We start from the raw sequence: 26,893 nt of genomic DNA on the forward strand, positions 1-26,893 counted from the left end.
TAAAAACATATAGTGATTAATCATCACAAACTGACTCATTGATTTCCTGATAATTCTATTTGCATTCCTTTAACGTTTTTCAGACCAAGTAATATGAAACAAATGTGATATGACTCCAAGGAAGCAGGCTGGGGGTGGGAGGGAACCTGGGGATACTGATAACAGTGGTGATGGTGCTATTGGGATTGGAGTGCTGTATGCCTGAAACATACAACATTCTAACATACAACATTCCAATTATTTCAAACAACTTTGAAAATTACGGTGTCTCGATAAACACTCCGGAAAAAATAAAAATAACTATTATTATCTAGCACTATATTGCTGGTATTTGTTATCTGTGGAGTAACTGAAATAATCACTATTTAAGAAATGATAATTAAAAGAAAAGCAACCATCAAGATTTAGTATATAGGTGTGGATAAAATAATTCACTAATTATTGTGTATTTTCAGCAATTTATGATTTTATCTTTTTGTGATGGCACAAGAAATCCATGACCTCGGCCATAGTCTACCACATTCCCACACTGTCAATAACTTACAAATGGGATCATTAAAACATACCTTATAGAGTGTGGTAATATGTAAATTATGGAGAAATTTTATGCATATACTTTTCTTTTGCTTTCTTGGGTCACACCCAGCGATGATCAGGGATTACTCCTGGCTCTGCACTTAGGAATTATTCCTGGCAGTGCTCAGGGGACCCTCTTAGATGCCAAGGACCAAACCCAGGTCGGCCACATGCAAGGCAAACACCCTACCACTGTGCTACCACTCAGGCCCCAGAAACTCATTTTTACTGGAGGACATCATGTTAAGTTAGGACAAATACCGGATAATCTTTCTCATTTACCGTATGAAGAGAAACAAGATGAGCAATGTAAGGAATCAAATGATGACAAGCCCGGGGCTCTGGAGCACAGTACTGAGAGTACCGTGGAGGAGGGGGAGGGAGGAATGGAGGCAGGAGATGGACAAAATGTAAAGTAAGAGTTTTTGGCACTTTGGTAAAGAAATGCAGTAACTATGTACATCAAAGCCATAAGTATCAACACTATTATATATATTATATATTATATGTGTGAGGTCTATATTTTATCACAAAACGTGTAGAATTATAAACTTGTGACTCAAACCAAAATAATTGTTTTTGAACATGAGTTTGGGTTGAGAGAGAACAGAGGGCAGGGCACTTGCCTTGCATGTGGCAGACCTGTATGTAATCCGTGGCACCACGTAAGGTCTCCCAAACCCATCCAGGGGTAATCCCTCAGTGCAGAGCCAGGATTAAGCCCTGAGTACCACCAGGTATGAACCTAAAATTAAAACCAAATCCAAACCAAAAAAGAGTTTGCTATAGGGGGAGAGGCCCTTGAGACATCAGGGGCCAATCAGACACTGGTCTTGGATTTGAAGTTGGAACATTATATGCCTGATACTCTACAATAGACAGTATTGTAAAAAGCACAGTGCCTAAAAAAATGGGAGGGCATCTGGGGAGGGACACACACACACACACACACACACACACACACCCCACACCACAAGCTTTCTTATAACTACTAATAATGGACTGTATGATGTCCAAAATTATGTCATGCCAGGGCATTGTCCTGTGCTCTATGTTCATTATTTAATATTTACTCTGAGGAAGTGTATTTCATTTGACAGGTAACTTAGGACTGGAGAGATTGTTCAATGGGCTGGACTGCATGTTACATGCAGGAGGCCTGGGTTTGATCTCAGACACCACATGGTCCCCCGAGATGTCACAAATGATCCCCAAGCACTAACAGGTGCCCCCCAAAACAACCACAAGAAAACTGAAACTTAAAGGAAAATATCTGCCACTGGCTGCATGGCTGCAAAGCCATATGGCTGAAATCCCAAGCCATTGGCCTGCCTTCAGAGCCAGAGCCCACGATCCCAGCCAGTCCACTATGTGGTCTCACCAATCTTGCTCCTGTGGGGAAAACCAGTATTTTCAGCGTAGGAGCTAAAAGGTCTCCTGCAAAACAAAGCACTGGATGTTGTTTTCCCCTCAGTACATTTGAGTCACATCCCCCCTGCCCATTCGGTAAAAGGTACACTCTGCTGAACAGCTGCTGTGAGCTCCTGGAGCACAGACTGATTCTATTCTAGGCACAGCAGAGATGCTCTGTCAGCACTATGAAGGGGAAAAATAGACAGACGGTTTCTCTAATAAGACACAGCCACTTCCTGTTTGTGAAGTCTGTATTTTATCACAAAGGTGTAGAATTGGGAGGGTGGGGGGAGCTTCCTTCTTTTGTTTGGTCACACCGGGAAATGCTCAGGGGTACCCCTGGCCCTACACTCATATGCTTGGGGGACCATATGGATGTCGGGGATCAAAGCCAGATTGGCCTCATGCAAGGCAAACGCCCTCCCCGCTGTACAATTGCTCGGACCCTGTAGAATGATCTTTGGTCTGTAGTAAAACCAAACTACACCTTCCTACACATTTAGCGCCTCACCCTTCCACTGTTACCAGGACCTAAGGGTACAAGGGTCACAAAGACTGTCTTACCTAGTTTGTTCTTTATTCCCTAGAGTACCCTTTCACAGAAATCATGGAGCCTTTCACAAAGTGACCAAGAAACAGGGCTGGGGAAATAGTGTGGAGAACACTTGGCCTCCCACCCATCACTGTATACTGGCCTGCAGGCCCACCCAGCATCACCAGATGTGGCCTTGGCAGTCCCCAACACTATAATGCCCGAGAAGCACTGTATCATCAGGCCTAAGCACTGAACTGGTAGCATGGTGGCAGAGTATCATGTGGAGGAGTATCACTGAGGTGTCTCCCTGACCCCAAGAAAATAACAAATAAACAGCCCATAGAAACACATATTTATCCACCAGTATAGACATGGGAAACAGACCAATACATGTAAATATGTATTTAAATGTATGAATGTACAACAGCCCAAGTCTTAGTCAGAAAACAAAACTGAAAAAGGAAAAATCACTGCCTGCCCAGGTGCCAGCAGTGACAGATGTCATCAGGCAATGGTACTGCATGGCAATACAGCGCTCCAACATCCAACAACTTTCCAAGGCTCAGGACCTTTTCAGTCTTTGTCTTGCTTATTGGTTGACGAAGGATTTCTAGGAAGATTTAGCAGGGCTTCAATTTTCTCAGCATCTTCCTTGGATTTATCTTTCTGTAAGTTACTTTCAATTTCTCCAGGGAGGAGCTCTGTAAATTGCAATCTTGCTTTCCTGTAATCAGATGAGAAAGAATATATCGTGTACTACTCTTTTGCTTTACTTTAAAAAAAAATTTTTTTTGGGTCACAGGTGTGACCAAAAAGCAAAAAATTAAAGTAAAATAAATAAAAATAAATAAATTGTAGTAAATCTCACTTGGCTGCATATTTTTTTTGTTTTTTTTGACTGCATATAATTCTAAGGAAAATAGCCCTACTATTGCTCCAACCCCAAGATTTACTACAATTTAACTTTGAAAAAGATTCCAAAGGGAAGAGTCTCATGTGATCATATGAAAAATCAAATTAGTGCCTTTTATTTTCCTATATGGAGCACTGCAGCATTGTCGCAGCACTGTCACCTGCTGCTCATGTATTTGCTCCAGCGGGCACCAGTAATGTCTCCATTGTGAGATTTGTTGTTACTGTTTTTGGCATATTAAATATGCCACGGAAGAATTGAACCCGGTTCGGCCACGTGCCAGGCAAACGCCCTACCCGCTGTGCTATCGCTCCAGTCCATTTTCTTATATATCTTCATTTAAAAGTTGGTACGTGGTACAAGTTGAAGGACTCAGTAGAAAAGTCAACTCTTTTTCAAGTTCTGACCCCCTGACCATAGCGGACACCCTACTCACCATTCCTGCAGCTTCAGCTCATGCAGTGCTCTCTGGTCCTTCTGCTTCCTCTCCTGAGTGGTCTCACCATAGTACCTCTGAAGGGCCATCAACAGGCCTCCGACAGGAGTGCTGAGGGGAAGCAAAGGGGACGTTAGTCACTGAGTAACCAGACCAGCAACACTCCCTGCCTCTGCTAAGGACTGAGCAATGCCAACTAAGTAACTGATCCATCAACAACTAGAGAGGAACGTATGTGACAACCACAGGGGCCTTGCTGAACAAAAGAACATACGGTGCGCTGAAGAGAGAGCGTAACAGGCTGAGCACACGCTCTGCATGCAGAAGGTCTAGGTCTTCTTCCTGGTACCTCACAGTCCCCTGAGGACAGAGGGGGGAGCAATCACTGAGCACTGTTAAGTGTGGCCCCAAAAAACAAACAAAAAAGAAGAAGAAATATATTAAGGCGATTTCTTTCCTGGTCTGAAAATTTTAGAAAAATAATTGGTGCAACTTCATAAAAATTAGCTGGTTGTAAAAACAGCAAATATAATAATTGGCTTTTCAAAAAATCACTATGAGTGAGAAATAAACTATGAAAAATCATATTAAGGACAAGTTCTGGTAGCTTTATACGGAAGATTTCTGAGAAATTAAATGAATACTATGAATGTGGCAGGCCATAGAGGTTTTGTTCAGACTGCAAAGGTTCCCAGACTTCTGTCACACCCTTTACAGGAAAAAAAGAAAAATCCTGCAGTTCTCATCTGGAACTCTGCCTTCTTTAAATGCAGAAACAGAAGACACATCCCTCCCCCCAGGGTACCTCACTGTGGTGCCCCCACCAGGGGCTAGCATTGCCCACTCTGAGGAACCCTATTAGAAGCCGGGCACTATTGGCTTTGGGGTGAGGGTGTGGGATAGTTACCAAATAACCTGAAACTTAAGAGTCCAGAGCAATCACCACACCCACAATGTCAATAGTTACCCATTGAGAAACTGACACAGATAACAATCCGAAAAGTTAATGAACAGGATTTGGTTCTCAGAGAGAATGACTTTTTTTTGACTTTCATAAAACTTAAACCATCTCTGCTTACAATCGAAATAATCTCACCTGAAAAATTACTTTGTTAAGTAAGGAATTTCCATCATGTATACAGACAACAACGAGGCAGATACGGTGTACACAGTACAGCTCTGACCAAAAGAGCCTGTCATATGCAGAAAGCACACGGCATTTAACATAAAGCACATAGGGCGAAGCGCGAGGTGAGCCCCAGGCAAATACACTGAACACTACTAAACTGGACACCTGAAAATGCTGAAGACAGTCAATTTTTGTGCTCTGTCACCACAATGACAAAAATAAAGCTGCTCATTTCAACAATTTCTCCCTGAAAACCAAGTAGGCTTATTCTCAAAATGTCTGCAATGGATTATGGCAGAGTTTGTTTGTTTGTTTGTTTAAAGAAATCCAGTAACACAGCTCTCTAAAAAGGAGGTAGGAAAGTGCAGGGAAAGGAAATGGGCACTTCACACCAAATATCACAGGACTCCGTCAACACCCAGGATGGTCTGGAAGCAGGTTCTTCCCCAGGGGCCTCGAGCTAAAAATTAGCCCAGCTAAAATTTTGGCTCTGTGACACCCTGAGAGCAAATCTGGCCTAGCCTCCTGGACTTCCGGGTGATATCATAATGGTGATATCATAAACAGGCAGTATTTTACAATAATTTGTTACACAGAGATAAAGAAATAAAACATCACATACTTTAAAGTGAACATGACTTACAATGAGTGACATAATATGCCTCCTGATGTGAAACTGACATGCACACAACTGAACTGAATCACTGACAAACACACTTCATCTTAGTCCAGTGAAAAGCACTTTAAGTCTGGGGCCGGAGAGACAATCCAGTGGGCAGAGCACTTCCCTTTTGTGTGGCCGACCCAGGTAGGAGTCCATCAGGAGTAATTCCTGAGTGCAGAGCCCGGAGTAACCACTGAGCATTACCAGATATGACCAAAAACCAAAAAAACAAAACCCCAAACAAAACAAAACAAGAACCATTTAAGTCTAACTATGAAAGAATACTCAAAAAACAATTGAGAAATATTTAAACTACACACAGTGGCTTCCCAAGTCACCACATGTGGCCCCCGAAATCAAAACAAAGAGATATAATCAAATGCAATATAAAACTGGATCCCACATTTTAAAAAACTGCAGGGAAGAGGAGTGTCCCACACCCAGCAGTGCTCAGGGCTCACTCTTGACTCTATACACAGGGATCATTCCTGACATACCCCAGGGATCATATGTGCTATCAGAGATCATGCAAGGAAAGGGCCTTAACCCCTGTAGTATCTCTTTAGCCTCATATACATATATGTATGTGGCACTATTTTAATAGCCGAAAACTTTTTAATATGCACCTTATCTTAGAAAGTTACAGTGAATCAATACTACTAAATTATCATTGTAGAATATTCTTCATTCTGGGAAAGACATGACAATGTACTTAAGAGTAACACCTTATAAGGTCTCAAATAACTTTATCAAAAAAGAGAAAGAAATTTAGATACATTCTACACATATACGATGAGCAAGTGAGTAACAGCAAATGAATATGATGGAGATGGATCCTCAACACACTGATTCAATCAACTTTTCTGTCAGTTGTAAGTTTTTCAAAATAAGAAAATTTCATTAACTTATTAAGTTAAACAAAACCCATCCAATGTGTAAAAACATAAAGTACTTAAGGGAAATGAACTGGGCTGCTTGGGGGAAGGTGGTGGGTACACTGGTAATGGGGTGTGCTGTTGGAATTATGTGCATGAGGAATCATATTAAAGCATTGTAAGTTACAGGACCTCAATCAATAATAATAAAAAAATAGAGTGTTTCTGTTTCTTATCCTTTTTTTCCTGCTCCTCATAAGTCCCTTTATTCAAATTACAAATATTTTTAGGTGCTAGTGATATTTATGCTGTTTTTAGCCAGTAAAAAATGAAGAAAAATCAACAACAGGGTAAGAATTCAAAAAGGACCGTTTAAGCCACTACCAAGACAGACTAGAGAACTTAACTTGAGCTAAAAGTTAAATTTTTTCTTAAACAGAAATTAGATTTTTTTCCTAGACAGGCACAACCTTAATGAATGCTGTGTTAATTTAGAACCAAGCCACATCATCACTTACCCTAGCAAGCCTCCAATTATGCCGCCAGCAACCAGGCCTCGCAGGCCTAGGTTTATTCTAAAAAGGCTTCCTGTGACGGCTATTATAAACAAAGACACAAAACCAGGAATATTAAATTCTTTAAAGAAACACTAGAATTCCATTTAAAAATAATTCCTTCCATAGAAAGAACATACATTAAGATAAGTAAGCTTTCTCTTTGGGGGAGTGGTTTTGGGTGGTATTGAGGACCAAATTCAGGGCCTCAGATAAGGCACGTTCTCTACCCTGAGCTACACCACTGAGCCATACCACTGAGCTACGTCACTCTAAATAAGCCTTATGATCCTAACATTACTATGCCACAGGGACCAGAGACAGAGTGAAGGTGTTTGGCCTATACACAGCCAACCCAGGTTCAATCCCCACCACTACCAAGAGTGATTCCTGAGCCGGAAATAAGACGCCAGCAACACCAGTGTGGCTCAAAAAGCAATACACACACACTATATACTTATATACACACATACACAGATGTGTGTGTGTGTGTGTGTATATCTCACAACTTGGCTGTTCTGAATCTGAAAGCTAAGGAAAGCCAGCAGCCGTCACGCACGCTACAGTCTGAAAAGAAGATAAGTTCCTTGATAAGGCAGTGCTTTGGTGTTTACTGTGAAGGGAAACTCTCATTCTGTTTCATTTGCCCCTATTGAAAGTTTCCATAATTTCTTATTTCGCCTTCTTAGACGTTTCTTTAGCGCCTCCTCCCTTCCCGTCCTTTCTGCCTGCTGTCAGCCACGGGCTCACTCCCTTAGATATGGATCTGGCATGCTGTGCTTGCAGGTGCCCCTGGGAGGGTGCCGGCACCTGCACACACTACCAACTGTGCAGCCCGCCCGACCTGGAGCTGCCTGTCCAGGAGGAAGCGACAGACCCAGCCAGTGGCCCCTGCAGCCTCCCTGCTGGACCGGCTCCTTTCCATGCAGACACAGGCCTACAGTGCCCCCTGCTGGCCAGCAGCTGGCTCCTCATTTCTTCTCACCAGAAAAGTACAACCAGGGTGTTTTTTTTTTTAAAGTTGTTGTGCTTTTCTTTTTTTTCTTAAATTTTTATTAGTAAATCACTGTGGGGTACAGTTACAAACTTATGAACTCTCATGTCTGTATTTGGTTTACATCCCTCCACCAGTGCCCATTTTCCTCCACCAATGTTCCCTGTATCCCTCCCACCACCCCCACCCCAACCCCCACCACCCCACCCTGCCTCTGTGGCAGGGCATTCCCTTTTGTTCTCTCTCTTGTTGGGTGTTGTAGTTTGCAATAGAGGTATTGAGTGGCCATCCTGTTCAGTCTATAGTCCACTTTTGGTACTCGGCTTTCAACCCGAGTGGGTCCTTCCAATACTCTCTACTAGGTGTTCCCTACTCTGGCTCTGCTGCCTTTTCCCCCAGCATGTGAGGCCAGTTTCCAATCTGTGGGGCAGACCTCCTGGTTCTAATCTCTACTACTCTTGGGTGTTAGTGTCTCATTCTGCTACTTTATATTCCACATATGAGTGTGATCTTTCTATGTCTGTCTCTTTCATTCTGACTCATTTCACTCAACATGACACTCCATGTTGTTCCACTTATAGGCAAATTTCATGACTTCATCTTTTCTAACAGCTGCAGAGTATTTCATTGTGTAGATGTACCAAAGTTTCTTTAACCAGTCATCTGTTTTTGGGCACTCCGGTTTTTTCCAGATTTTGGCTATTGTAAATAGTGCTCCCATGAGTTATGAAATTATTTATAACTGAGTTTAAGGCATACCTGTCACTTCAGCCGTGTCCACTCCCCTCGGCCAATATCCCCAGTTTCCCTCCCAGCCCAGGGGCCTCTATGACAGGCACTGTGGTTCGAATATGGTGACTGCAAGCGGACCGTGCATACCACTCACCACCTTTCAGCACCCAGTTCTCACCAGAGGGGCCACTTCCCCCTGTCCTTGTTGTAGGGATCTGTTTCCTGTCCTAACCTCCCACCCCCACTGAGACAAGCTTCCTACAAAGGACAGTTCCCCTGCCTTTCATATTTCTACGATCTTTGGGCAATAATATCCTGCTAAGTCCCCTTATATCTCACAAACAAGTGCCATGATTCTGTGTCTGTCCTCTCCCTCTAACTTATTTCACTCAGCAGAATATTTTCCAGATCGATCCATGTATCAGCAAATTTCATGTCTTCCATCTGTTCTTATTTTTTTTTCTCACTATGTACAATACAAATAATGGCTATCTTGGGGGGCAATATTTTTTAAAACACAGTATTTGTGATTTACTTAATAGTTATATATTACATACTCATATTTTTAACTTCCTAAATTAACAAGAACCACAAAAAGAAAATCATCTTTAAATGTATTGCCCAGAACAATACTAGATTTGGTGTTACGTTTCTAGTGTTCTTTCCCGAACAAAATGTTTTCAAAAAACCTATTAGGACAGAGACTGGAGACGTGGCCTGGCTGGAGGGTGCAGGCATAAGGGTTTGAGTCTGACCGCTGGAGCCACGAAAACAAAAGCAAAACTATTAGAATAGCCTAAACCGGGGTCACTAGATAATGCCAAGTGCTCCTACAGTTGCCACTGTTACTGTTGACTGACCGGACCCTGCAGGGCAAGGAAAAGAATATTCTATAGGATCAGTGACCAGCCCTGATGGGTGGAAAAACCAGCACTGACAGTGGAAACTGAGGTGGAAGGCATGGAATTCCCATGCTCTGCTCAAAAAAAAAAAGTCAGCCGCCCGGAGCAGCAAAACTGCTGCTGATTCCAGTCTCCACTGCTAAGGTGAAACTTTGCCTCATGCTGCTGAGGTGCGAGTGACCAGGATGAAATGCCGCAGGCTCCTACTGTTCTCACCAGAATTCAGCAGCAATTCTTTAATGCTCACTTCTAATTGTGCTGAGAGCCCTTGGTCAATTTTCAGCACCTTCAAATGGTTGTTATAGATAATTCTGCTGTTTCATTGTTGGTTTTTGTTTGTGGGATTTTTCTTTTGGGGGGGGGGGTTTGTTGTGTGTGGGCCATACCTGAATGTGCTCAGGGCTTAGACCTGGTTTGTGCTCAGAGGTCACTCCTGGCAGCGCTGAGGAACCATGTGTGGTGCCAGGGATCAAACCTAGGTAAGTAATGTGCAATGGAAGTGTCTTACCAAACTACTGCTCCAGCCCAGGGAAACTTAATGTTCTTCTTCTTTTTTTTTTTAAATAAAGTATTGATCTAATCACATAAGCTCTGGGCCCCTACCTTAATGTTTTAACATTATGTATTATGTTCAATGTTGATCATTGGTATGTGAGACAAAAATCTGTATTGCAGAGCCAGAGAGATAAGTACAGAGCTTTAAGTGCTTTCCTTGCACAAGACTGACTCTGGTTCAATCCCAGCACCACTCATTCTCCCCTAGGAGTGACTCCTGAGAACCACTGGGCATGACCCCAAAACAAACAAAAAAGAGAGGCCAATAAATGTAAAGAAGGAATATGCTGGGCTTGGGAAATCTAAATAGACACATAAAGCTAGAACAAGTAGCACATGAGCTACATCAGCTACATGCAAGACAAGTGCGCGAACACCTGTGTTCTCTCCAGCTGTTTGTTTCTTTAATGGGACAGATGATAGAAAACAGAAAAGCAGAACCAAGGAAAGGAGTAGAGAAGAGAAGAGTTTAGTCTGGGTATCAACATTTGAGAATATGGAATACTTAGTAAAAAAGTTTATGAATTAAAATGGGCAAGTTCTAGCTGCTCTAGCGCTATTAATGTTTATTTCTAGTTTTATAACTTTTAATGTTTCAGTAAAATGTAAATTCACAGTATGCATATGTGTATACAGATACAGAGAGAGAACACTCACAAAAGCACAAATGAGGGAACTGTGCTATTAGCAACAGCTGCATTTCTGTATTTGAAGGAAATATGGCACCCCTTGTCTGACTTATTTTTCCAACTTCCAGCTTTAAGTTATCTCCAAATTTTGTTTCTGTTTTGTGTTGTGGCCATACCCAGCAATGTTCATAGCTTACTCCTGGCTCTACATTCAGGAATCACTCCTGGTCATGCTTGGGGGACCATATGGGATGCTGGGGATCAAACCCAGGTTGGCTGTATGCAAGGCAAGTGCCCTACCCATTGTACTGTCTCTTTAAAGCCCTATTTTCAAGTGTTTTTTTTTTTTAAAAAAAAAAACAAAGGCTTGCTCTTTCAAGCTCCTGTTCTCCCCTGAACACAAATCTCTCTCCTTTTTTTTTTTTTTTTTGCTTTTCAGGTCACAGCCAGCAATGCTCAGGGGTTACTCCTGGCTCTGCACTCAGGAATTACCCCTCGTGGTGCTTGGGGGACCATATGAAATGCTGGGGATCGAACCTGGGTCGGCCGCATGCAAGGACAACGCCCTCCCTGCTGTCCTATCACTCTGGCCCCAAATCACTCTCTTCTGGTTGTTTTTCACTCTGCAGAAGGCCGTGTTCTCTCCTGAGCACATATTCCTCTCTTTCTCTCCCCTAACATCTAAGGAAATTTCATTCAATAAAATCTATCTTGCATGTATCTCACTGTGATTTAATTTAAAAAAAGAGAGAGAGAAAAGTTATAAGCAGTACATGTGCATGTTTGTATGCAAGACAATGCACAAGAGTCGCAGGTTTGTGTGCATTTAACATCATTTATACTTCTTAGAAATAACACTTTCAATACTTAAATGGTTAATTTCATTTATATTTAACAGCTAAGATGTTAAATATAAATGAAATTAACCACTTATATGGTTATTTATATTTATCATTTATATTTCTGGAAGTAACACTTTTTTTTTTTTTTTTTTGGTTTTTGGGTCACACCTGGCTCTGCACAGGGCTTACTCCTGGCTGTGCACTCAGGAATTACTCCTGGTGGTGCTCAGGGGACCATATGGGATGCTGGGATTTGAACCCGGGTTGGCTGCATGCAAGGCAAACGCCCTACCCGCTATGCTATCACTCCAGCCCCCTGGAAGTAACACTTTTTGATACTTCTTTTGATGCTACCTTTTTTTTTGGTTGTTTTTTTTTTTTTTTTTTTTTTTTTGCTTTTTGGGTCACACACAGGCTCATGCACTCAGGAATTACTCCTGGCAGCGCTTGGGAGACCATATGAGATGCTGGGAATTAAACCCGGGTCGGCCATATGCAAGGCAAATGCCCTGCCCATTGTGCTATCACTCCAGCCCTACCTTTTGTTTTGTATTGTTTTGGTTTTGGGTCACACCGGGCAAGGCTCAAGGACTCATGGTGGTACTCTGGGGAACAATATGAGATGCCAGGGAACAAACTTAGGTTGGCCATTCAAGGCAAACATCCTACACCTCCTCCCTGCCCCCGCCACCACTATCTCTCCTGCTGCCTTTTAAGAAAGGGCATATCTACCAGAGCCAGAGCTCTTTAAAGCAAACCTCAGACTCTTGCTATGAAAACACTGGCCCTTTCCTACTTTTCCTGCCCAGCCCTGTTCCACACCGCTCTTCCCCTCACCCACGCAAGCCCTAGTTCTCTGCTTTTGAAGAGCTTTCTGGACTAAGAACCCTTCCCTGACAGTCCCTGCCCACATTACTTTTCCTCGCAGGTTTGCTATTTTCCATTCTTCGTCTCCGAAAGGCCTTCTCTGCACACCTCTGATCACCACCACCCCATGAGGCCCCTTGCTCCACTGCTGTTACTGAAGGAAACCAAGAGAAAGGACTTAAGCATTTCTCCAAGGAAGATCCAAAACTGACCGGGAAGCAGAAAGGATACTCACCATCACTATTAGAGAAAAATAAAAATCACAATGAGATGCCAATAAAAATACCAATAAAAATTGACCTACCAACCTATTTTTTCCCATCCATATTCAATTCAAAATATTCCAAGAAATCAAGGTTAAGCAGGTAGGGTGCTTGCCCGGCTCATGGCCAATCTGGGTTTGGTTCCAGGCACCCCGTTTGGTCCCCTGAGCACCACCAGGAGCGATCCCTGAGCACAGAGCCAGGAGTGAGCCCTGAGTACCACCAGGCCTGGCACAAATAAAAAAATTCCAGGAAATCAATTACCTTTTCTGTTTGTTTACTAAATACAGCAAGAACCATACAACTTGCATGAATGCTGAGAAACCATCCCAAGGATTCTGTACATCTTATATGGTGAGAAAGATTGGAAATATAAACAAGAATAAAAATAAATTACCTCCTGCCACGACAAAATGGCTGAGGGCATTCTTATTTCTGTATACAGTTAGGCCAGTGTTCACTGTGCTGTGAAGAGAGGGGAAAATCACACATTAAAGAAATCCCATTTCTCCTCCTGAATGTAAATTTAACTCAAGCGACAGGACAGGGTAGAGGAGCCAACTAAGGCGGTCCCTACTCCTGATCATAATCCAGAGACTTTCAGTGGTGCTCAGGGAATCACTCCTGGCAGGCTAGGAATCGAACCAGGGTTGGTGCGTGTAGGGTGCGCAGTTCCCCACTGCAGCCCCACTCCAGCCCCTCAATCCAGTACACTCAATGCGGTCCAGACGGCTAATATGCCTGTCAGTTTTCTAGACAGCAAGAGAAGAAAAATCACATTTTTTAAATATTCACTTAAGTACAGAAGAAACAGAAGGGGTTTTCCAGAATATCTCTTAAAATTATTTTTTAACTGGGGCCAGAGTGATAATACAGTAGCTTATCTGTATTGGGTGTTTGTCTTGCACACAGCCAATCTGGGTCTGATCCCTGACATGAGCCAGGAGTAAGTGCTGAGCACAACTGGATGTGGCCCCAAAACAAACCCCCCCCCCAAAAAAAAAAAATCTTTTTAAAATTCAGGTACTGATTTGTTGTTGTTGTCTGAGGGCCACACCTGGCAATGCTCAGGAGTTACTCTTGGCTTGGCACCTGGGAATCACCCTTGGCGGGCTTGGGGGACCATACGGGATGCCAGGATCCAACCCAGATTGGCATGTGCAAAGCAAACACCCTACCTGCTGTACTACATCTCTCCAACCCCTATGTTTCACTGCATATATACACATATATACATGTACACACTATGTTTTTATCCATTCATTTACTTAGAAATCTGTTTATTCTGATATTAGTTGGTAGGATACCTCTACAAATGCAAAAGTACAACTGGACTGGCCTTTTACAAAGCCAGCTAAGGTTCTTGTAGAAAGGGTGCTATAAAGCTCTTTCAGGTGGCTGCTTAGTTCTTATAATCGTTCTTATTTGAAAGATGTTATCTTAAAAGAATACCCAAGTGTGTGTGGCAATTCAGAGAACTTACTTGAATATGGTCACGAACACCGTGGTTCTCCACCCCCAACGCCAGCCGTAGCGGATGAAGCCGCGTGTGGCAGCACGGTGTGCAGATTGCTAGGGGCAAGAGGAAGGTGGTGAGGCTCAAGACACCTTGACATTCTTTTTAAAAATCTTATTTCTCAAAAAAAAAAAAAAAAAAAAAATCTTATTTCTCAGGGCTGGAGTGATAGCACAGCGGGTAGGGCGTTTGCCTTGCATGCGGCCGACCCAGGTTCAGTTCCCAGCATCCCATATGGTTTCCCAAGCACTGCCAGGAGTGATTCCAGAGTGCAGAGCCAGGAGTCAGCCTTGAGCATCACCGGATGTAACCCAAAAAGAAAAAGAAAAAAAATCTTATTTCTCAACTTGTCTGTTGAGACTTTAAAAATATTTTATTTTATTTGAGGCACTGTGTGGGCTGGAGGGATATAGCACAGTGGCAGGGATTTCACCTTGCACGAGGCTGACCTGAGTTTGATTCCTCTATCCCTCTCGGAGAGCCAGGCAAGCTACCGAGAGTATGTCGCCCGCACGGCAGAGCCTGGCAAGCTACCCGTGGCATATTCAATATGCCAAAAACGTTACAGTAATAAGTCTCACAATGGAGATGTTACTGGTGCCCGCTTGAGCAAATCGATGAGCAATGGGATGACAGTGACAGTGACAGGCACTGTGATTTACAATACTGTCGATGATAGGGTTTCACACATAAAACATTCCAGCACCGCACCTTCCAGCAGGTCCCCTCCCCCAACCCTGGCCCCAGTGTCCCTCCATCTGATACCCCACAGCCCCCAGTGTAGCAAGCTTTCTTCCAAAAACCAGTGCTTGACACTTTCTTGATTATAAGACTCCGCTGGAAGGATGACAGCTACGGATGAGGCAGGGACAACAAAACAGAAAATCTCTAGAAACAGCACTGATTCCATACTGAAGCTTAAGCAAAAGTGACATCACCCGTTCTATCAGGTGATGAAAAGGAAAATAAGAAGTCAATGTCCCCCAAGTAACCATCAATTAAACACCGAAAACCTATGTCATGGAGAAACATCCCGGCAAGTATAAAATCTATACAGAGAGGCTTTTATATTCAATTCTGGGGAAAAATAAAAAATGCTAAGAACTAAGTAGATGGTAAATTTAAGGGTGAAGAGTAAGAATTCTACATATGTTCAAGAAAAGAGCAGATGAGGAACATTCTACCTGAAAGTTATGCTAACAAATTATCTCATTTTAATCTCTACAACTGTTTCTCTGGGCATGTTTTAAAATTCAGATAACATGGCTTCTAACCATGACAACTCCACCAATAAGATATACATACAATTGGAATATATATCTTTTTTTTTTATCCCTTTGCTCCATTTTCATTATACCGTTGTGAAACAAGTCTGGTATGATACTATGAAGATAAAGTCTGGATTTTTTATAATTCAAGAAAAACCCTAAGTTAATTCTTAACTACTGTATTGAGCAAATCAAAAGTGAAAGGTATCTCTGTAAGGTATCTTTTTTTTTTTTTGCTTTTTGGGTCACACCCGGCAATGCACAGGGGTCATTCCTGGCTCATGCACTCAGGAATTACCCCTGGCGATGCTCTGGGGACCATATGGGATGCTGGGATTCGAACCCAGGTCAGCTGCATGCAAGGCCCAACCCGCTGTGCTATCACTCCAGCCCCTCTGTAAGGTATCTTTATATAGGCAGTTATAGAAATAAATGCAATATATCTAGGAGTATGTACATCTACTGGGTCTGCCTGCCTAGGTAAAAATTAAGCCTAATACCAGATCTTTGAAATACCAGGGCTTTTAAATATAATTTTCCTTTGAAATAAATTAGAATTCACTGATGAAATGGCTAATTCCCGGACTGGTGCTGAAAAACTAAAAGACAAGTGAGGGTATCTTGGTGTGCCAAAAAGTAACATTGTGTTATTTACTCTTTGACATTCTCAAAGAATATTGGGGGGCATATCAAAATGACAGAGGAACCAGCCTGAGGGGTCTCCAATGGTCCAAAGATCGAAAAATCTATGCATCAAAAGAAATAATGGATTACAAATGGAAAAAAAAGAGATAAGAATCCACGAATTCACACTGCCATAAATGATTCACATACAGATGAAAGGAGAGCTCTTTCTCACTGGGCACTAACCGATGAATACAGAACGATGGAACCAGAAAAAGGCCACTGACAACCACCACAATAACTCAAAAATCATCAGTGAGATGCTGGTGAGATAGTACAGTGTTAAGGCTTACCTTGCATGCAGCCAACCCCAACTGGGTACCTAGCACCACGTGGTCTCCTGTGCACCAACGGGAACAATCTCCAAGCACAGAGGTGGGAACAGCCCTGAAGCACGGAGGGTGTGGCCTAAACACCGTCCCCCCAGCCCCATAAAATAAAAATCATCGATGAATGATAAAACTAAAATAAAGATTTGATGGGAATATGGTATTTACATAGTCGTCAAGTACTTAAGAAGTACCTCTAAAATGCTTACTAATTAAAAGGGAAACAAACTGATTTTACAATGGATAATCATAGCAGAGACCATCTTCACCCAGGACTAATATAAACATCACGAGTCCAGGGTCAACAGAGTATGTGCCCCTGTGAGAGTGTCAAGGGAACATCCATCACTGCAGGGTCTTCCTGACAGAACAAAGAACTGGAATCGAAGCACAGAAAATGTCAAACGAATCTACATGAGCGACATTTTCTACAGCAAACAGGCCATAGTCGTAAAAAAAAAAAATCAATGGATGTCTAAAAAGATATAAACACTGTTCCAGATTAAAGACAACTGAGCCTCAATAAGCAAATTGGAATATCTGATGTAATATTAGCCTTGGACCAAGACAAAGAAAAAAGCTATTGTTTATATACTTTAAAAATAAAATCGTGGGGCCGGAGCGATAGCATAGCGGGTAGGGTGTTTGCCTTGCACGCGGCCGACCCGGGTTCGATCCCCGGCATCCCATATGGTCCCCCAAGCACCGCCAGGAGTAATTCCTGAGTGCAAAGCCAGGAGTAACCCCTGAGCATCGCTGGGTGTGACCCAAAAAAACAAAAAACAAAACAAAACAAATAAAAATAAAATCGTGGGATAGCTAGAAAATTTACATGAAGTATGTCATTGTACTATGTTAGTGTATCAATTTCCTCACCTGGATAATAGTTTTCAAAAGTTAATGTACCTGCTTTTTGAAAACGCATGTGGAAGTATTCATCCTGTCTATAACTTATTTACAAGCAGTTCACAAATAATAGCATCCATTATACAGAGCAAGAGGGGTAGAATGTCAACCTTTGAATAAGGTGGATGAATCTTATATAGGAATTCTTTGTACAACCTCCACAACTTTTCTTTAACTAACAATTAAAACAAAACAAAGCACTATCCACTGTTACTTCTCCGCTAATACAATAAAAATGAAGTGCAGATCTAAGATATAACAAATGAGTCAGCACACTATAAACTGCAAAGTTGTGTTAGTTATTATTTGGTTTAATGTGAGCTAGTTTACTTCCAACAAGTTTTGTAAATGGATAAATAGGCTACAGTTAAGCCTTGAAGAATGAGGACGCTGGAGGGACTTAACACACTGGAGCGTCTTTAATTTAACATACTGAGAGTGCTTGCTTCGCATGAAGGAGGTTCAGATTCAATCCCCAGCACTGCATGGTCTCTGAACACCAAACAATCAACAAAGTTCATTTCAAAAAAACAGCAAGTCGAGTGACTGTTGTCTATTTTGTTTTCTGGTCCCAACCAGCAGTGCTCAGGCTTCACACCTGACAATGCTCAGGGGACTGACTGTATGTGGCGCCATAGATCAAACCAGAACCAGCTGTGTACAAGATGTCTTACCTACCCTTTTACTCTCTCTCTGGCCACTGTAGATCCTTTTTTAAAATGTCTGTAACCAAATTTATCCCTGAGGCCCAGGTAGGGGATCAGGGCCCATGAGTCACATTTCACTGTGGCAGCCTTTTGGGCCAGTGTCTGCCATGGGTGGGGCAGGCACTGAATTTGACACAGCTGCTCTACCTTTCAAATAGTGGCCCACCATGCCAGATGTCTGCACTTGAACCTTAGTACTTCCACTATTATTGTTTCTGGCTTTCAATTTTTATTTTAGGAGATCATGGCCTGGCAATGCTCTGGGTTTCTACTTGGCTCTGTGCTCAGAGATCACTCCTGATGGTACTCAGGTACTCAGGTATGTAGTGCCAGGTTCAAACCCAGAGTGGCTGAGTGCAAGGCAAGCACCTTACCCACTATTAAATACAGACGTTGTTTCTTTGCTCTACCCTCCTAAGCCCTCCCATCTGACCTCCTACACAAATGATAAAGTGTGAACAAATTACTAGATGGGGATGCCTCAAAATACTATTAAAACATAGTACATACCACAGCATCAAACCGGTTGTGATAAACTTCTGCTTGGCTCTGCTCAATGTAACGCTGTTTCGCATGAATGAAAGCTGGTATTCCCCCGTAGGCCCAGCCAATGATGCCTGCCGAAACTGCTGCCCTATAAATATTCTCAAGTTCCTTTGATATTCTTTGCTGTTCACTAAAAAAATCAAAAAGAGACAAAAGCTATTTCAAATTAGTTTATAGATAACATTCTCCAAGGAACATAATTATCCCAAACAGTACGTTTTTCATCATGGGCAGAACTGATTAAATCCTCTGACAAAATTAATGCAGTTATATTACAGGTGCTCAGAATCAGCCAATATGAATCTATCCTGTGAGAAAGTAAGCTAGTGGTTACGCCTAGGAAGACAACAGCTTGGAGGAGCACAAGAGTTGTCTCCTGGGTATACTGGTAATGCTTTTTTTTGGTTTGGATACACAGCTGCTTGATTTGAAAATTCACTGATATTAATGCACAATTTTTCCTGCATATATATTATATTGCTGATAACAATAACTGTTCTAAACAGGCCTGGCAATGTTTATTGTTTTTGTGAGCCAGATGCAGAAATCAGTATTCCTTTTTTTTTTCATTTTTTCATTTTTGTTGGGAGTGGGAGGGTTGGTCCACATGTGGTGGTGCTCAGGGGTCACTCCTTATCCACTGTACCACCTCTCTGGCCCTGATTCAAATGGAGTTGGGTCTGTACTGCAAATGTCATCAGAAGGGCAGCACAGACCACTTGCAAGTAACAAAAACCCAAAGAGCTAGTGAAATAGTACAAAAGGTAGAGCACTTGCCTCCTCCCACTGTCCCCATTTTGATCCCTGGCGCCATATACGGTCCCCTGAGCACCGCCAAGGATCATTTGTGAGCACCAGAGGGTATGATAAATAACAAAGAACACTTGCTGTTCCGTTAAGTATATTATTCTCAAATGCATAAGAAACTGAAACTCCTAATGGAGATTCCAAAGATCCAAATGGAAACCTCTGGAAATCTGCTAATGGAGAGTCCTCTGGAAACTGCTCTTAGTAGCTAAAGTAAAGTAGTAGCTAAAGCTAAGCAGATCTTAGTACTGAGATCCTATAAATAATAAACCTCCTTAGGAAAGTAAACTACTAAATGTTATTTACATTATTAACTTGCTTTCTTCCAACATGAGACATGCGTTAACTAATGGCCAGTAACAGCAAGATTTCTAAAATCAGAATCAATGAGTACTGACAGTTTCTGCCTGTATGAGAGAAGTATTTAAATAGCATTTTTCAGGAAACTGTATTCTTATGCTTATTTCAACAGAAAAAAAAATTGCTGTGACTTGAACTTTATACTTTTTCTGATGATTAAGATCAAAAGCAATTCTTACAGGGTCGGCAAATTGGCTCACTGGTAGAGCATGTGTCTCACAGAAGTGAGGCCCTGGGTTGGATCCCGGGCAGCAGAGGGAAAAAAAAACGAAGACCCAAACTTACACACTGGCCTATAGCCAAGTTCAGAAAAGGTAAAAAGAATTTAAGATTGAACCACACGAGGCCAGACACAGCTTGGAGGGCTGAGCTCATGCCTTGCATGCAGGAGGCCCAGGTTTGGTTCCTCGAACTGCATGGTCCCCAAGTACTGCCAGAAGCAACCTCTAAACACAGCCAGGTGTACCCCAAAACTATGCACACACACAGGAAGTTTAAAAAAAAAAGATCGAGGGAAAGAAAAATATTTACAAGCCAGGAAGGGGTCAAGTTAATCTCATGGTGATAGAAACCAAAGATTCTCGGTGATGAACATAATGTAGTATCCTAATACTGATTTTGAAGATTGCCCACCTTAAACTAAAAGATAACTAGAAAAATATTGCCCTGAACAAGCCATTGAAATATACATGCTGGTTGTAAACCATGGTGTTTAAATAAAGGGAATGTGAGGGAGAGAAATTTTCGTAACTTGGTACTTATTACCATTTTATCAATATGGACACAAAGCTCTCAGAATTCTTATAATTGGCCATAACAGCTGAAGGATGGTGAAGAAACAGCAGAGGTGAGGTGCACCCAATAAAGCAATGAGGTTGTAGCTCTGCTTCTGTCATTCACTGCTTAGAAAACCTACAGCCTGTTTTCTAAAGCTTGGTTTCCTCATCCTCTTCAAGGAGGGGAGCAAAAATGTCATACACACTATCTTTCAAACTTCTTCCAGCTCCAGCACTCCACAGTTTGGAAAGACAATTCAAGCAAGTCTCTTCCATGATATACTCCATGGGATCTTTCACAGGAACCTCAAGCAAATGCTGGATCAACAAGAAAGGCTGCTTCATTATCTTTGACATAAACTCTAAATAAAATAAAAGTCTGCTAGCTCCCCTACCCCAATCATCTCAGCAACATAATAAAACTTGCACATAATTTAGCCACAAAATAAAAGCACAAGATGGCAAAGTACTACACCTGAAAAGGTAGACTTTTAACTAGTATAATCAATGAAAGATGAAATGACCGAGAATTCTTCTTTAACATTAATTCAAGAAACAGCCTTGTGAGTAAGGGTGATATATTTTCTTAAAACGAGCCAATAATTGCAGTATTTCATATTTGACCGGATAAAAACTTTACAATTATGCAATCTCTCCAACCTCTACATTTCTGGAGGGGGCGGGCTGGGAGTACTGTCATCACCAAGACGCCAAAGAACTCTGAAGTGGAATTCTGCAAACGTTCATTCTGGGTCAATGGGACACTGGGCTCAACGCTTCTAAGGTACGGACCCTTAAGATCCCTAAGCGTTTCAAGTTCCACTGAGTTTGTCTCCCTTCCAATTTGGAAACCAGCCTGTCAACAGACAGGAAGAACTACCAAATGGCAATGCCAGGAGACAACCCCCAGAATCCAAACGCCCTGCACAGGAACCAGCGCTCCCGGGGCGTCCACCCGGCCCTCCCCGGCCCCGGGCACTTTTACTCTTTGACAAACAGCTGCCGGAGGCGGCCCCATCCGCTCTCGGGGAAGCCGGGCTCGGGGACGTAGGAAGGAAGCTGCTGGTCCTCGGCAGGGCGCTCCGCAGCCGACACACGAGGAAAAGCACCCGGCGCCTTCCGGGCCGCCTCCATGGCCCTCCCTGAGCCCGGGAGCGAACCCACGCCGCCGATCAGGAAGTAAGCTCTGCAAACGCGAGCGGGGACGCCCGGGCGGACACGGGCGCCTGTCACCTTGGAGCCCTGTCCATCTGCAGGACTACCAATGGCCGTGGGGGGAAGTCCCGCCCCCAGCAGGACAAAGGTCAGGGGGCGGAAGGAGCCAAAGTCGTTCCGGTTGTGCGCGCAAAGGACCTCGGCGAGGTCATCTCCGCCCCCCGGAAGTGGGGTTGCGGGCCCACGCTCTCGGCGCTCTGTGCCCTGTGGCTTCCGGCCTCCTGTGCTGGCTTGGTTCTGGGCCACCCGAAACGGTCTCGCGTTCCAGTAGTTTCGCGTTTATTTCTGGCAGTGCTCAGGGCTTGTTTTCACGCCCTGTGCTCCGGGATCACTCCTGGCGGGGCTGCCGTATCGAACCTGGGCCGGCCGTTTGCAAGCAAGCGCCCTGCCCGCTGTGCTCAAGCTCCAGCCCAATTTAGCGTATATTTAAAACACACAGTCGCACCGAAATAAAGGGAGTAGCAATGTAAGTGAGGAATGTAAACGTTTGTACAAGTACCAAAGCACCTGCTAGGTGGGTGGTGAGGGGTTTGTTCTCGGAAAGGACCAAACCCTTGAAAATGCGCCTTGATGATGCCCCTTACACCGACCTTTCCAGAACTCAGGTAGTTTTTTGTTTTTTCCTGTTTGGGGGGGCTCACACCTGGCGATGCACAGGGGTTACTCCTGCCTCTGCACTCAGGAATTACCCCTGGCGGTGCTCAGGGGACCCTGTGGAATGCTGGGAATCGAACCCAGGCGGCCGCGTGCAAGGCAAACGCCCTACTCGCTGTGCAATCGCTCCAACCCCTCAGGTAGTTCTTAATAAGATGGAGTTGCACCCTTTAGATCGTAAAGCTACGGTTTCTCAAAAAGAATCCAACTTAGGGAATTTGGTCAGCTGTTCGGCACTTAGCAATATTTTTCTTTTTGGGTCACACCTGGCGATGCACAGGGGTTACTCCTGGCTCTGCACTCAGGAATTACCCCTGACGGTGCTCAGGGAACAATATGGGGTGCTGGAAATCGAACCCAGGTCGGTCGCATGCAAGGCAAACACCCTACCCTCTGAGCTATTGCTCCAGCCCCACTTAGCAATATTTTTACATCACTAGATTCACTGTTAACATATGTTCCGAATTAGCTTTTATTGCTGGAAAGAGTGTTGGACCCCTTACACCCATGTGGCCTTGGTGTCCCTGGCACTCTTAGGTCCCCAAGCAATGTCGCATCCCTTCCTTAGCAAATGAACCCCCAGTCAGGCCGGGTTGACCAAAGTCATCAGTAGAATCTTAACCACGATTTAAAAAAAAAAATCAGTTTTAGGGGCTGGAGCCATAGTGCAGCGAGTAGGGCATTTGCCTTGCACGCGGCCTGCCCGGGTTTGATTCCAGCATCCCATGAGTACCACCAGGAGTAGTTCCTGAGTGCAGAGCCAGGAGTAACCCCTGTACATTGCCAGGTGTGACCCAAAAAGCAAAAAATAAATGTTTTAGTTAAAATGCACATATTTGGAATTTTTCCCAAATTGGCTTTGTGATTTTAATCTTTGCTCACAACCAAAATTCATTGTCCTCTTTGCCAATTCCTACCCCTCCTATACTTTCTAAATGTAATTTTAAATATGCTACCCTTTATCCGCCTAGCTTTATAAAATTTGCTACACTTTTTAAATGTACAGTTTATACAGTGTAATCTGGAATTTGAAAACTGAAATTCTATAGATAGGCCCAGAGTGAATGACTACAGTGAGCAACTAGTCAAATTAGTGATAGTGGGGGCCGGAGCAATAGCACAGCGGGTAGGGCGTTTGCCTTGCACGCAGCCGACCTGGGTTCGATCCCCGGCATCCCATATGGTCCCCCAAGCACTGCCAGGAGCAATTCCTGAGTGCAAAGCCAGGAGTAACCCCTGAGCATCGCTGGGTGTGACCCAAAAAGCAAAAAAAAAAAAAATTAGTGATAGTACAGAAAGATTTCTCCTGTGTCTGGGAAAAAGGATGACATTCTGTTCCCATCATAGTGTTTACTACCCTACATAACAATTTCCAGTTTGCCGATGTATATCACAGATTAACTTTGAGGTCAGAGCCCACAAATATTTCTGTCTCCAGGGCCTTGCAGTTGTCTGGCAGGTAGGTTGTTAAATTCAGATCTCCTGAGTCATGGCCCTCCCTGTGGCTCCAGGTTGCTGCAGTCATAGGTGGGCACTGCGATAAAGCACCAAGGCCAGGAAAACGACTGTGAGGTCTGTCTTAATTTACCTAAAGAAAGTGCTTAAGTGGAGTTCATGCCCAATTCAATCAGCTTAATCAATGGCTGAATACATAGCAGTACTCCTACATTTAAAGAGAAAAAATGCTAAATGCGGGCTGGAGCAATAGCACAGTGGAGAGGGCGTTTGCCTTGCACACAGCCAACCTGGGTTAGATCCCTGGCGTTCCATATGGTCCCCTGAGCACCGGGAGGAGTCATTTCTGAGTGCAGAGCCTGGAGTAACCCCTAAGCATTGCCAGATGTGACCCAAAAAGAAAAGTGGTAACTGCTAACTGCCTAAGATGACCTCAGAATCATTCAGAGAGGAAAGAATTCTTCCAACTGATGGGTGATGGTGCTAATCATTCCACACACAACCTTCCATATATAAAGGAGGTTCGAGTTGTGACAAAACTTCCTAACTGTCCTCTTTTGGGCAGCTGGCACCTTCTGTAACTTTCCCTTTCCTACAGGAAGTGCCTGCTCTTGATCATTGCTCACCTGTCCCTTCCATTCTATCTCAATTCCTCAGACATTTGCTTCTCGGTCACCCTCCCATACTCCTGCTTTTCTGAAGCCCCTGACTTACTTTCATCATTAGGGAAACAGTTTCCCTCTGTGTTTTACTCTTTTTGACAAGTCTCAGAGCAGCACAAGCCAAATGGTGATGAGAGGTTTACATGGCTCACTTTTTCACTTGTAGCTGTCTTCTCAGATGTACAATCACCACGGAATAAAGGACTTGAGTGTGTCACCGTACTGTGAAACAGTACTCAACAATACTTGCTTTGACACAGCCTTTGCCTAACAGAATCCCACCATAGCTGATTTTCTCCCAGCAGCAAAAAGGTTCCTTTTCTCTTCCTGGCTTACTGGGTGTGGTTGTAGTGGGAAAATTAGAAGCAGAAGCTGAAAACTAGGCAGGACTTCAGAGTGACCATTCCAGAAATTGGGCAAAGATGAATAGGCCATCAATCATAAAGTCATGGCCAGAATGGAGCAAAAGAACCAGATCGATCAGGTTGCTTGAGCAGGAACAGAGAAACAATAGAGCTAAAGAAACAATGTCCATGTGGGACTTAAGACAGAATGTATTAATCACTGATTGCACCAAGTATTATGGGTGTTAGTGACCATTGTGTATGTTCGCTCCCACAGAATTAGAATGTCCTATATGCTATCGAGTCTCTTGTCCACACACCTGGCTGTCTTCCCCGGGGCCCCTCTGAAGGAATGGGCTCCAGCTTTCCTCCCCACCCCGAGCAGAGCTCCCAGCAGCCGAAGACCACCTGAACCTAGCTACAGACATGTTCAAGGCCCCTCTCCACACGTTCAGATGGGCCTCACGCATGAAGGTACCAGCAGAGGAACCCAGGTGTGTGTAATCCCATCAACGGCCAACATGCAGACTTAAAAGCGAGCTCCCAGAAGCTACAAGATATCCTGTAGCCTACTTCTCCCTCTGGGAGAAACTAGCAAGCTTCTGAGAGTTTCCTGCCCACATGGGACAGCCTTGCAAGCTTCCCACGGTGTATTCATATGCTAAATCCAGTAACAAGATGGATCCCATTCCCCTGACTCTGAAAGAGCCTCCAGTGTGACATTATTGGGAGGGCCGGTCCAGAGAGACTTCTAAGATCTCAGGGAAAGGACGAATGGGGAGGTTACTGAGTCCGCTTGAGAAATCGATGATTAATGGGATTTCGTGATTTCGTGATATGCTATAAAAGCTCTGTGTGAACTGTATTTGTGGCTTGACGCATTTTGGTGTTAGCCAGGGCAAATCTGCATGTGTAACTAAAATTTGGTGTACTTGGAAATGTACACTAGTGGAGGGATGGATGTAGGAATACTGTATAACTGAAATCCAATCATGAACAGCTTTGTAAGGGGTCTATCTCACAGTAATGCAATTAAAAAAGTTAAAAAATAAAATAAAATTTGGCTCTGGCCCTGCCCATTCTAGTGTCAGCATCTGTTTCCTGATTGGATTTCGGTAATGTGGCCGCTGCTCTGTGTTCTACATTATGTGACACAACTTACATGGCAGAATGAAGTCCTTCAGTTCCCCTGCTCTCGAAGCAGAATTCTATTTCACCTCCATTATGTCTCCCAGTTGCAACAGACGGAAATTTCTTCTTCCTCTAAACTCCTCTAAGTTCTGAGGAATGAATATTTCCTAAATTCTGTCTTTATAAATATTTGCCCCATGATAAGGGCCAAATTCATGTTGCCTTGTCAACCTTCTGCCTATGTCTCTCACACTGTTTACTGTCTCCACTGCTGAGTCTCTTGAGGCCAGGGAGCCTATTATAAACATTTTCTTATCTCCCATAGTTTGTACATAGAAGATGCTCAAGTCAAAGGTCTCTAAAGGGCTGGAGCAAAAGCACAGCAGGTAGGGCATTTGCCTTGCATGCGGCCAACCCGGGTTGATTCCCAAGCACCTCCAGGAGTGATTCCTGAGTGCATAAGCCAGGAGTAACCCCTGTGCATCGCCGGGTGTGACCCCCCCCCCAAAAAAAAGGTTCTGAAATAACCAAAGATTAATTGGAAGCTGACTGTGTAATGAATCAAGGTGTTTATGGCAGTGCTCACCTGCATTTCTCCAGTGGAAAGGGTAAGAAAGTTATTTAAAAAACAAAAATTAGGAAGCCCGGGGGCTG

At 43.4% G+C, this 26,893-nt stretch overlaps 1 protein-coding gene and 1 non-coding gene across 2 annotated transcripts; both read right to left on the reverse strand.

Moving 5' to 3' along the window:
- Positions 1–2,864: 2,864 nt before the first annotated feature.
- Positions 2,865–22,265, reverse strand: TIMMDC1 (translocase of inner mitochondrial membrane domain containing 1). The gene is made up of 7 exons (XM_004606780.2): positions 21,764–22,265; positions 18,800–18,965; positions 14,363–14,451; positions 13,277–13,344; positions 7,060–7,138; positions 3,874–3,984; positions 2,865–3,248 (listed from the first exon to the last, which is right to left on the reverse strand). Exons 1-7 carry the CDS (start codon positions 21,910–21,912, stop codon positions 3,098–3,100), a joined length of 813 nt encoding a protein of 270 aa, XP_004606837.2. The 5' UTR covers positions 21,913–22,265; the 3' UTR covers positions 2,865–3,097.
- On the reverse strand, positions 18,300–18,432 carry LOC129403019 (small nucleolar RNA SNORA5). The gene has a single exon (XR_008629009.1). It is a non-coding gene; the product is annotated as a small nucleolar RNA SNORA5 (small nucleolar RNA).
- Positions 22,266–26,893: the final 4,628 nt, after the last annotated feature.

The sequence above is a fragment of the Sorex araneus genome, chromosome 2, assembly GCF_027595985.1.
Source record: "Sorex araneus isolate mSorAra2 chromosome 2, mSorAra2.pri, whole genome shotgun sequence".
Taxonomy (NCBI): Eukaryota; Metazoa; Chordata; class Mammalia; order Eulipotyphla; family Soricidae; genus Sorex; species Sorex araneus.